Source organism: Fistularia commersonii, chromosome 33 (assembly GCF_037954325.1).
Source record: "Fistularia commersonii isolate RoL2024-O1a breed Wild chromosome 33, RoL_Fcom_v1.0, whole genome shotgun sequence".
In the NCBI taxonomy this organism is placed as follows: Eukaryota; Metazoa; Chordata; class Actinopteri; order Syngnathiformes; family Fistulariidae; genus Fistularia; species Fistularia commersonii.
In genome coordinates this window covers 6,313,240-6,325,581 of record NC_141316.1, presented here as the reverse complement: position 1 = coordinate 6,325,581, position 12,342 = coordinate 6,313,240, and the positions used below count along the sequence as shown (strand labels likewise).

General features: G+C 44.1%; 1 protein-coding gene across 4 annotated transcripts in view; it reads right to left on the bottom strand.

The window, feature by feature from the left end:
- Positions 1–12,342, bottom strand: part of snx29 (sorting nexin 29) — a 256,411-nt gene that overhangs the window by 216,887 nt on the left and 27,182 nt on the right. For all 4 annotated transcript variants that reach the window (XM_086141047.1, XM_086141044.1, XM_086141045.1 and 1 more), the window contains exon 14: positions 393–478. In XM_086141047.1, coding sequence (XP_085997173.1) covers positions 393–478 — 86 coding nt within the window. The remainder of the gene's footprint in view (positions 1–392; positions 479–12,342) is intronic.

Genomic DNA, 12,342 nt, shown 5'->3' with positions numbered 1-12,342 from the left:
TCTATAATCTGCCATGTTTGTTTTATTTGCCTTTTAATACAGCGGGAGCTTATCTCTCTGGTATTTACACAAAGCGGCTCTCACATCTCCCGCCCCCGGCAACGTAAAACAAAGTCAAAGTTATCAAATCCGCAGGAAAACTAAAAGAGAAGTATATGGCGGGGGGAAGAGAAAACGGGGGCTTTACGGCGTAAAGACGAAGGTTGGCCTCCGAGAGCCGCGTCAGAGGCGATCGGGGACGAGGAAGAAGCTCATGACCTTATTTTTTCGACTTATTTCCATTTGAGCGCAAAATAGATGGACCGGGACACAGATACGAAATCTAGTTTGAGATGATGCTGGTTCAATGGTGTGTGTGTGTGTGTGTGTGTGTGTGTGTGTGTGCGGTTTACCGTCATTGCATTGGCTCCCCTCCCTCTTCAGCATCTGTACGGCGCCAACATACTTCTTCAACTGGACCTTAAGGACCTCATTCTCCCTGCAAACACAAACACACAGTTATTGCAACATTTCAATAATGTGATGAATACTAAAAAAATAATAAAATATTAAAAAAAATATAATATAAAAAATAAGATATAAAAATTATAATTTAAAAAAAAAATATATATATATATATATATATATATATAAATGAATAAATGAAATAATCGATAAAAAGAGACTTAGAACGTGGACATGAATTTCTATATTTTAACCATGTAAACCATTTAATTACAGAATTTTTCTTATCTCTCTTTTTAATGTTTTTCTTGAAGTCACTGCACAATAGCTCTTGGAGCTTTGGCCTGTGACAGGAAGCTGGTTACCGGGTGTGACAGGAAGGTTTGCAGAGGTATTTTCAACCCAAAGGGTGACAAAAATAAAATAAATAAACAAAAAAATGCTTGACAACAAGTCAGCCAGGTGGCCGGGCCGATATGGATTTTGATTTGAACCTTCTGTAGACCAACTAACACCATCCAGTTGTTATGAACTAAAATCCTGACTGAAATCTTTCAATAAAATTGAACATAACAGCTAAAAAAGAATTAAAAAATGCAACCCATTTCCCATCCTGAGTGTCCACGTGCAAGGCTTTTAACACGGAGAAATCTTTTCCTCGTGAGTGTCTTATTGGCTCATTTTTCTATAAACCGTGGCATCTGGACCCCCCCATCAAAAAAAAAAAAAAAAAAAAAAAGGGAAAGGGGAATAAATCTGTCAGCGATAATGGGCTGAGAATTGACAGAGAAATAAGATTTCTAATCACAGATTTCGTTTTTGATTAATAAACATGACTTCAATTCATGCTATACTTAAAAAAAATGGCAGACAAAGGAAATTAAAATGCATGCCTGCACGTAGTGTAATTTATTAGCTTAGATGTTTTTAAGCTCGCTGCTTATTTTAATGCATAACTTTTTTTTTTTTTGTTAACGAAAAGGGGCACATTGCAAAGCTTTCATCCATTTTTCACCCTTGCCAGCAATTCCCGGCAACGTTAGATCAGATTAAAATCTCCCATAAACCATTGAACAACCGGCACCAGAAGCCAAACCACCTTAAAAAAAAAAAATTGAAAAAAAAAAAAAAACAGCAAAACCCCTGAGCTGACCTGGCCTCTTAGCTCAATTAAATGACATACATAAATCCACCGTATTGTTTAAAAAAAAAATAAAAATAACGTGGTGTCACAACACAGCCAAGAGGCAGAATATACACAAGCAGATTTACACCTCCTTCCCTCTGGCTGTGTGCACCGGTCACAACACAGGGTTGTGAAAGTGCTCTGAGTGTGTGTGTATGTGTGTGTGTGTGTGTGTGTGTTACCCCACTGAGGGGATTCTGCAACAGACCCCAGCTGTCGCCGCTGACCCGTTGACCAAATATCTTAATGTTTTGATCGCGTAATCTCCGGCAGGATAGCACCGGGCTGTGTGTTTGGGAGACTTTAGACATCTTTAATGACATCTACTGCAAACATGATACCGTTGAACTCAATCTCTAATCTGCCGACTTTCCACCGAGTGGATTTCTACCGCGCTGCCGTATTTCCCGCCGTCTCTCCTCAGACTCAGACTCTCCTAAGCCTTTTTAAAAGTTCTCCTTCCTCCTCCAGACACCGTGGCACCAAATCAGCTCTCTTAGCGGCTAAGGTGCTTTGGGAATAAAATTTAATCTTTTACCGGGATCTAGAAAATGTCATGATTGAGAGAACTTCACGAGAAGGAACCAATGTGCCTGAAATAAAATCTCCAGCCGAGAGGCAGTGAATATTCCGGCAGAGGTCAGACTCAGCCATTTCCAGACCTTGCGAGATCTGTAATTTTTCATTTCGATTCCGATATTTTACCAAATTATTGGTTTCTTTCCCATCCCTTTTCAACGCCGGGTCTTATTGCCTGGTGTCACTTATCCTCTCGTGGCGGCGAGAAGGAACAAATCCTTCCAGCCAGGTGTCAAATCTCCAAAACGCAATGCTCGCCGGCGTTACGCGAGAAAGTTTTCTATTAAAATGTCCGTTTCTTTTTTTCCCCACGTTACATCGCAACGGGACGAGAAAAACGAGCTCCGGTTGCACGCTGGGAGCGCGAGCAGGCTAACGCTGTTAAATCGAGTCAGTCTAGGTCAAGTACGCCGGCTAATGCCAGGTGTAAATGGGGTCAGGCAAGTTAAGTAACTGTCTTGGCATTAGCGGTGCAGAGCAGCGCTTTGGGTTTTAGAGAAGACACACACACACACACACACAGACAAACACACACAGTCAAACAAAGGCAGATACAGAGGCAGTCTCTTAACAAGTCGTAACCAGCCGAACATCATCGACTCGGGGAGGAAATCAATCAGAGTTGGATTGAGGCTTTATGCCCTCGGCAGTTAAATTTAACAGTCTTTGTCTTGCTCCACCGCCACCTTCAGCCCCTCATTCTCCACGGGTGATTTTTATGTGTCCTGCTTATCAACCCCTTATTCCCCGCCAACAAAGAAGGCGCCTGCGGGGAAAACTCCAGAATCCACACGCCGGTTCTCCGAGGAACCGTCCACGCGGTTCTTATCAGACTGAGGTACAGACGCTGCTCCGGCGTGATTAAATTATAGCTAATACGCCCGACTTCTTCTTAATGTCTGTGTTTATAGAGACTCCGGGAGGACGCGACGACGTCTGGATGCATCTCATTTAGCCGGGAATAAGTTTTGGGCGTGTTATTTCTCAGGCGGGCAAATTGTAGCGTCTCGCTAAAGTGGCGTCGGAGCCAAAAAGGTCCAAATGATCTCTAAATGAATGCGGAGCTTCCGCTTCACAATATTCAAACGAGGTTCGGGGCTCTTCCCGTCATCACACGTCTCCCGTTTCCCCCCCCCCCGCCCATGCAGAGGCGGAGGAATCATTTCCCGCCGATATCGAAAAGGCACACGCGCTTTTTACGATCGCGCCGGCCCATCGTTAAAGCCGCGAAGATCGCAATTTTTTTTTTTTTTTATCAATAATAAATCATAGTATATGATCAAATGACATGCAAAGAGGCAGGGATCCTTTGTAGTGACGACCCCACAGGAAACATTCACCAACTCTGCAGCTTCACAGAGTTCATCTGAGAGGAGGAGAAAAAAAAAAAAAAAAAAAACACCGGTAATGAAGCGGTGACATCGGGCGGCGCGGGAATAAGTTGAAAATGTCCCTCAGACACTTCCTACAGTTCACATCTACTCTACATAAGGGAGATATTTGAGTTTCAGGAATCCCCCCCTCACACACACACACACACACACACACACACACCAACTCCCCGCCCAGGTCTGTCACTAAGCCTGAAGGTGTTGGTGCAATTCACAGAGGCAGCCATAGCGCCGCTCGGGGAGCCTGATATCTGGGAGGCTGGCCACTGCTGGTTCCCTCAGATAGGGAGGCGGTGACACATGGCTGATATGGGTTTTGTAGCGAACAAGGCAAAAAGCGGGTTAGACTCACAAACAGAAAATAACCTCTCTGGCTGCATCGTCAGATTTGCATATCTTTTCTGCTCAGTCGTTGGCCGTCACCGCGCGCGGTCCACTCCGGGGTGCTTTTATTCCAGCGAGGGGTCGCGTACGGTCCGAGCCTCAGGCCGCCGGGGGGGGGGGGGGGGACGATAGGGGGCGGCCTGAGCGGCGAGCCGGAGATTCACGCCATCGGGTGACTCTCGGGATCCCATTGGCTCGTTTTTTTTTCCCCTGTCGCCGTGACTACCACATCTCAACTCCCTGATATGTATGAAAACATTTTTTTTTTTTTTTTTTTTTTTTTTACAAACTCAAATCTTGACTGACACAAACACGAAACATCGTTATCGTTTTGTTTTTTTTATATGATGGATTTTGGCCACCCGCTCATTTTTTCCACCCATCTTTTGGAGGAGATGCAGCGTTTCATTCGATGATTAGCGCGGCGGTGAGAGAAAGAGTGCGATTGAAGAGATTGATTTCTGGTTGAGTTTGCTTTAAACAAGACGGAGCGGCGAGTGTCGGTCGCGGTAAGTATTTCGACAGCCAGCGGTCGGACGAGTCTGTCGAGGACGACGAAGAGGAAGAATAATACAGACCCGGTTGAATCATTGACGTTCGTAATGGGTTTTTCACAGTTTTCACTGCTCTGTAAATAATAAAATGTCATTGTCGCGTGAATGGGCGCAAACTTCTGCCTGGACGGAGCCAATCGGAGGACGGAGGGTGACCTTCACACTCGTGGAGATTTCATGAGCCGTTTCTAACGCTGTCCGCTTGTGATCACGTTACCCAGGACGTATTCCAACAAAGGTACTACCGAGCACATCTACAGTTGCGTGTTAAACATATCTCGGATGAGGAAAAATTGCGAACCGGGCCGCGATTGGAATAAATTTGCGGACGAGCGGAACACACTCACCATTGTGGAAAAAACAAATCGACGAATGGAGAAGATGAACACGCGAGGTTAGTCGGAGGCAGACGATTACAAAGATGAACGCTAAAATGACAGTCGCAAGGTGGCTTGGAAAAAACCTACGGTTGAATGTCGGTGTTCCTCCCGACCAGCAAGAAGACATCTGTTTGCAAGTGCATTATTTATATTCATTAATTAGATTTACATTTACTGTCTGTCCTGCTGCTCCAAGCAGGCTAACTATAGATAAGATAAGATAAGAACAACTTTATTAATCCTGAAGGAAATTGTTGTGCCAGAGTTACAGAAAATATAACAGTAATAAATAATAAAAAGAAAAAGGCAGAATTAGAAATAAAAATAAACTATAAAGTGTCTCAGTGAAACTATAAAGTGTCTTAGTAAACAAGTGATAAAACTATAAGTGTCTTAGTAACAAGTGAGGTAAGGAGTGCACAATAGTATGATAAAAGGAAAAATTGTAGTGTAGCTGTTATGAAATGAAATATTGCACAGTTCTGAATATTGCACAGTGAAATGAGATATTGTAGTTTTTGTTTTTTTGTTTTTGTTTTTTTAAATAAATAACACAGCTAGAGAAACTTTTAATTATGTATACTAAATTATCCACCCAAACACCTCTCGCAAGAATTAAAAGAAACAAACCTTCTCAATCATTTTCCCTTTTTTTAGGTTGTCGATTCCTCCAATTCCATTCACCCTCTTACAATATTTGATTTCTCATTTAGTTTTAGATTTATTTGATGTCGATTTTGCTTTTTTAATAATTTCACCTGTACTTTTCTTTCATTTCTTAAGTTGCTTTGATTCTTATTGAGTCCTGATTTAAGGGGAATTGTGAACTTTTTTTTCAACCGAAAGTCAATTTTACACACACAATTCCAAAGACAGAATACTTCATACCAGCCCCTTTTAGAGGGACGACACAATATGTTTGCCACCAGATGTATTTTTCTGAGTTTGATCTCACTCCATTTATTCACAGCAAAATCTCACTGCTGTGAATAAATGATTCACTAAAGAAACAACTCCAGTAAATGTCGCGCCTGCGCCTGGGACTTTTATTTTTATTGTCAGCGGCTTCATAACGAACACATTCTGTTGAATTATTGATCACCGACACCAGTTGGAATTGTTTCCACCGATGCAAAGTGGTTGCTTTTCTGCATCATTTAAGAAGGAACTGAGGGAATAAACTTCTTCTTCTTCTCCTTTTTGGCTTTTCCCTTCAGGGGTCGCCACAGCGAATCAACATTCTCCATCTAACTCTATTCTCTGTACCCTCCTCTCTCACACCAACTAATTTCATATCCTCTTTAACTACGTCCAAAAGTCATCTCTTTGGTCTTCCCAAAACATCTAACCTGTGTTGTCCCTCTGATAGACTCATTCCTGATCCTGTCCATCCTGGTTACTCCCAAGGAGAACCTCAACATCTTGCTGCGACTAACTTTCATTCCTCTCCTTTCCAGAGCATACCTCCACCTCTCTGGATTTTCCTCAACTTGTTCTCTGCTCTCACTACAGATCAGAATGTCATCTGCAAACATCATGGTCCATGGAGATTCCTGTCTAATGTCATCTGTCAGTCTGTCCATCACCACTGCAAACAAGAAGGGGCTCAGAGCTGATCCCTGATGGAGTCCCACCTCCACCTTGAACTTCTCTGTTACCCCTACAGCACACCGCACCACTGTCTCACAGCTAGCATACATGTCTTGCACCAGTCTAACATACTTCTCTGCCACTCTGAATTCCCTCATACAATACCAGAGTTCTTCTCTTGGCACCCTGTCATATGGTTTATCTAGGTCTAACTGAGGAAATTAAAAAAAAAAAAAAAAAAAAAAAAAATTGTTTCTTTTTTTTTTTGTTTGTTTATAGAAAATTGTTCCGCAGCTGCTTGAGCTTAACTCAACCTTGACTGTGATTAATATATTACGTTTTTTCTGAGACGGATTACAAGTATCACTGTTTCCTTTTTGTTATCTCCAGTTATCAGATGGTGCTATTTGCCCCATTATATATTGACATACAAGATCCCAGGATACCAACTCCTCCGCGAAAAGATATATAGGTATAACTTTTGCATGGCGTGATACCAGATGATGGAGTCAGGAATATTCCTCCTGACAGAGGAGCAGATTGCGCCGACACCATGATATACATGCACCTTTTAAGGGGTCTTGAGGGAAATTTGCAGAAATGTACACGATCTGCTGTCAGCTGATATTACTGGAGCTGCCGGCAGGACAATGTGAATAAGCAGGTGTCCGACGGGTTATGAACAATCACCGGTCTTTATAGCTCAAACAACCCCGCCTCAAATGCACGGCACATTTTCAAATCCAATTTCACAGCAAGCCGATAAAACGGGACCCGGAGGAGTGAAATATGCCGTCTACGTCTTCTTTGCATTGCGGCGGCTTCGCCCCGCATGTGCAAGCGGGGGCTCGGGCCCGGCGTCGGATAAATTAAAAAAAAGCCGAAAGTTTGAAATTTGCAAACGTGCTGTAAATCTGACAAGCGCTGACGGGAAAAGTCTCCGTAGAAAGCCTTAAAAAATACCCCCGGACATTTATGCGCGTGAGTTTACTGAGAAAGTAAAATGCGAGACTGTTCCAGAATGAGTCTCCAATGGACATGTTTTACAATATACGCAAGGACTAATCATGTATTCTTGGCTAATGGGACGCTTTTATAATGACGGTAAATAAGGCTTGTTGGGTTTTTGTTGGTGGCAGAGACTGACTGACTAACAGCATGGAGACTGGCATTATTGAGGAGTAAAGCCCGTGGGAGGAAATGAAGGGAGGAAGCTTACTGATGGTCTAAGCAGCAGTACTCAGCAGCGGTTACATAAAACCCGACCCGCCCCTTTGCAGCCAACACCATCAGCCATCTATCACTGACTGCAAATATACACTTGCCTTTTTAACATGAACAACTGCGCTAATAACAAGACGATACCCAATAAATATTCCCATGGAAAACCCAGTTCTTCCGGTTATTTTGATGAATACAAAGACAACAGATGTTCCATAGATTTGGATATCTGGACTTCCTGTCACTGGCAGTCTTTTTCCTATACATTCGAAATGCTATACCATTAGCGCAAATACCCCACTCGGCTGAAAGCATCGCTGCCAGACAAATCTAAAATCAAAGCCGGGAAAATAGAAACGGTGCGATTTCCTCAACCCCAGATGCGCGTTTAGAGAACGCCGGCCAGGCGGAGACGAGACGGAAACTCGCCTCTGCCTTCTCTGCCCGAAGGGACAGGTTAATGTTTAGAATTAACCTGTTCAGAGTGGAAAAACCGAGCGCCGCGATGCGTTGTTGTGGAAACCGCATCCGCCTCATCTGGAAGCAGCCCCAGACCTATTCCTCATTGACCTAGAAAACAAACCCCCGGTGACGGTTTTCCTCCTTGACAGGCAGAACCCGAGGAGAGAGGGCACAGATGAGCGGCGTTCTGCATGAGAAGTTGGAAATGAAAGTTTGTCTGTTTAAAAAAGAATGTGCCTAAGAGGAAGATTTGAAGTTACTGTTTTGTGTGTGTATGTGTGTGTGTGTGTGTGTGGGAGATATAACGACATCTTGATGTTTTCTGTGAGCGAGACAGTGACGACTGTGAAGTTCATGGGTATTTTTCGGGAAAAAAAAAAACAAACAATACTGCTATTAGAAAGCGGAGGGATTGCAGAACTCATCTTCTTTTTTAGAGCTAGCAAAAAAAAAAAAAAAACTCTCCAGAGAAACTCTTAAATATAAACCACACACAGTAATTACCAAAGTTAAAATAAAGCCCGAGGGGTTATTTCACTCCTTCATTCCTCCATCACTCCTTTTATATCCTGGGCTAGGTAGTCGTCTAAATGTGCAATAAAAATAACTAAATTGGCTGTTGTTTTTTTTTCCCCGGTTTTCTGTTTTTGTTGTTTTTTTTTTTCTGAGGACGGACAGTTCGGTTGGCAGGTAATGCTCCGGAGTGCAATTTATTCCTCAGCCTCTTTGAAAGGGGGGTAAAAAAAATTTTTTTTTTTTTTTTTTTAAATAACAGTTCAAACGGGTGCTATTGTGTCAAAATTCCAAATTCTTAACCCTGTGTTGATGAATGCACTCACCTATATATACACAGACACAGGAATGCTATGCCAGGCAAGGCCGAGCGGTTCAGATTTCAGTATTTAGGAGAAAAACGTCCCCCTCCCGAAGTGACTCGGAAAGAAAAAAAAAAAAAAAAAAGGCGAAAGCTCCCCGACAAAAAGTAAACTAGGCAATCTTTACAACCACTCCGTTCCATTTCTTCCCCCGACCGTACCGAAGCGCCTGGAGACAAGACGGTAGCTCTGCCAGCTAAGAAAAAAAAAAAAAAAAAAAGAAAGGCATCTGCTCCCGTTTCTCTTGCGTGCACGGAAGCGTGCGCGTAGATGTCCGCCTATCCGACATCCCCCCCCCCCTTCCCGCTCCATTGGCCGCCCTCCCGTCTCCATACTGGGTGAGCCCTGCTTTCCCGCTCTGCCAAAAAGGATGTCCGAAAACGAGGACAGGAGATGGTTGTAGGGTGTGCGTATTAAACTTCGGGGTTCAAAATTCAAAGCGTTTCTGTGACGTGAAGGGAGTCATCTTTCCTGAATTTTCACATCTGTGGATGTTAGACAGACCTGAATTCGGTGAGCTCTTGCGCACAAACTCTGCATCTCACCTGTGGTTTCGGGTGGAAAATGCATTTCCTGAGGTCTGGCATTATTGCGCGTAAATGAATGGTTTATTTTTCTGCTGGCTCTTTCGTATTTTTCTCAGGCTACCGGGGACATTCTCGTCGAAACCTTCTTGTCGTGGCAACTGGACTTTTTCGGCGGGTCTGGGTTATGATGGTTTGTTATGTAAATGTAGGAGTTGATCGGCAGAAACTAGGTCAGAGGAGGTTGTTATGCGAACGGGGATGTCGTTCAATGGGGACAAAAGAGCGACTCTTGTGGGATTACCTGGATTGGAATGTGAAAAGGTAAAGCTGAGGTAAAGCTGGCGTGGAAGTTTTCAGGGTCTGGTTCTAGTGGTGAATCTTTCCAGGTTGTTTGGAGGGTGCAGAAGGTCCCGGTCCGTGTGCGCGAATCCATCTTGGTATCGATCCCAGTTACTCTGTTCAGAGATGGTTTTTCTATTTTGACAAAGACGCGGTGAAGAAAGAGCTGAGCCGGAAGGCGAAGATCTCAATTTACCGGTCCATCTACATTCCTACCCTCATCTACGCTCACAAGCCGGGGGTAGTGACCGAAAGAACGAGATTGCGGATACAAGGGGCCGAAATAGGATTTCCCCACAGGGAGGCCGGATTCTCCCTTAGAGATAGGGTGAGAAGTTCGGTCATCCAGGAGGAGCTCGGAGAAGAGACGCTCCTCCCACGCTTAGAGAAGAGTCTGATGAGGTGGCTTTGGTATCTGGTCAGGATGCCTCCTGGGGGACGTATTCCAGGCATGTCCACCTAGGAGGAGCCCATGGGGAAGACCCAGGACACGCTGGATAAGCAGCAAAAGATGGATGGATGGATGGATGGATGGATGGATGGATGGATGGATCGATGGATGTTTAGTGTATGGCTGGATGGATGGATGGATGGATGGTTTAGTGTACGTATGTATGTATGTATGGATGGATGGATGGATGGATGGAATGTTTAGTGTATGGATGGATGGATGGTTTAATGTACGAATGTATGTATGGATGGATGGATGGATGGATGGATGGATGGATGGATGGATGGATGGATGGATGGTTTAATGTACGTATGGATGGATGGATGGATGGATGGATGGATGGATGGATGGATGGATGGATGGATGGATGGACGGATGGACGGATGGACGGATGGATGTCTTCTTTGACTCCCCTCTCAAACAAACTGTCTCCTCTGGCCAGAATACAGACCTCGATGTCTTCCAAAGAATGGCCCTTGTTCTTCATGTGTCGGTGGGCCGAGGACTCCTTCGAAACTCCCCACAGGTCATTAAAACTGAAGACGCCTCTCAGATGAGGGTGAAACATCTTCAAGTGAAGAAATTCAAGCCCAGTTGCCACGACAAGATTTCGACGAGAATTCCCCATGACCCGGATGACGGAGAACCTGCACAGCTATGGGGGAAATTCTATCACACGGATGTCAGGTTTTATTTACTGTAAGTTTGAACTGACACCTATGAAGAGAAACAGTCAATTCTTTTTCATTAAATGTGTGAATTTATCAGTCCCTCGGAGATGAGTTGCACATTAAAAAAAAAAATGAAATGTTTAAGCTTGTAAGTCACCCCCTATCACACGTCTTGATAACCGATTTATGTATTTTCTAATTAAAAAATTCCGTCCCAATTCCAGTTAAGGAGAGCCAGACAATAATAACCTGAAATTCAATATTGGTCTCGTACGAAAAATCAATTCTCAGAAACACACTTCCGTTTATGGGCACAATGGATGAGCGGTGTCGATAGAGGCGCGTCCATGCGAACACGCGGGAGGGCTGTTATGTGTTATGCGCTCGGGTTTGTATTGGTTACACGCTGGGGTCGAGTACGTGGGTTGCCTTGTTTGAATGTTTCAAAAGGGTCTTCTGCTGTGTGTCATAACCATGTGGTATGATAAAAAAATAATATATATAAAAAATAAAAAATAAAAAAAAAAATGGTTATCCAATGGATCAGATATTTTGTGTGAGTGTGTGTGTGTGTGTGTGAGTAACTCACGGCTCATTTTATCCCACTCCCCTCTGCCGGAGTCTGCGTCAACCAAAATCTATCTATGGCGACTCGCTCATCCCTCCGCCGCCCCCACATGCAGCCGGGGCCCGCCATACACGCCTGCCGCTTTCTTTGGTCGGGGCGCCGCCGCTACACTTTTAAAGTATTAATACGAGGAGCGGCACTAAAATAAGCAGATGACCGGTAGCGCCTTCCTGGAGCACCATACGGAGATAAACGCAAAAAAGCCGCGGGAGAATATGTCCGTTCGCAGCAAAGTTACACCTGGGGGAGAAAAAAAAAAAAAAAAAAAAAAGGCTCGGCGTGCTTTGGCTAATTGTTGTTCAATGACCTCTCTCGGCGCAGTGATGTTTCTCCTTCGATGCCAGATGTTATTTAAGGGTTGCGAACACGCGGCCCTCCCCCTCTCCCCCCCGAAATGTGAGCGAATCACACAGAATGTTGGTATAGCAACTGTTGCCAGTAGCCTCTTTTCCCTGAATGATTCTGACAGCTTCCAGCCCTCATTCACCGGCGAGCTGCTTCAGGTATTTATAGCGGCTATTGATCTAGACACATTTGGCTGAGAAGGAAAAGCAGCACTTGAGATTTAGCAGCTGATTACAGAATGATCTTTGCCTGGCTGTGTGTGTTTGTGTGTGTCAAGAGTCACCTGCAGAGACGGTTAATTTCTGCATCGTCCAT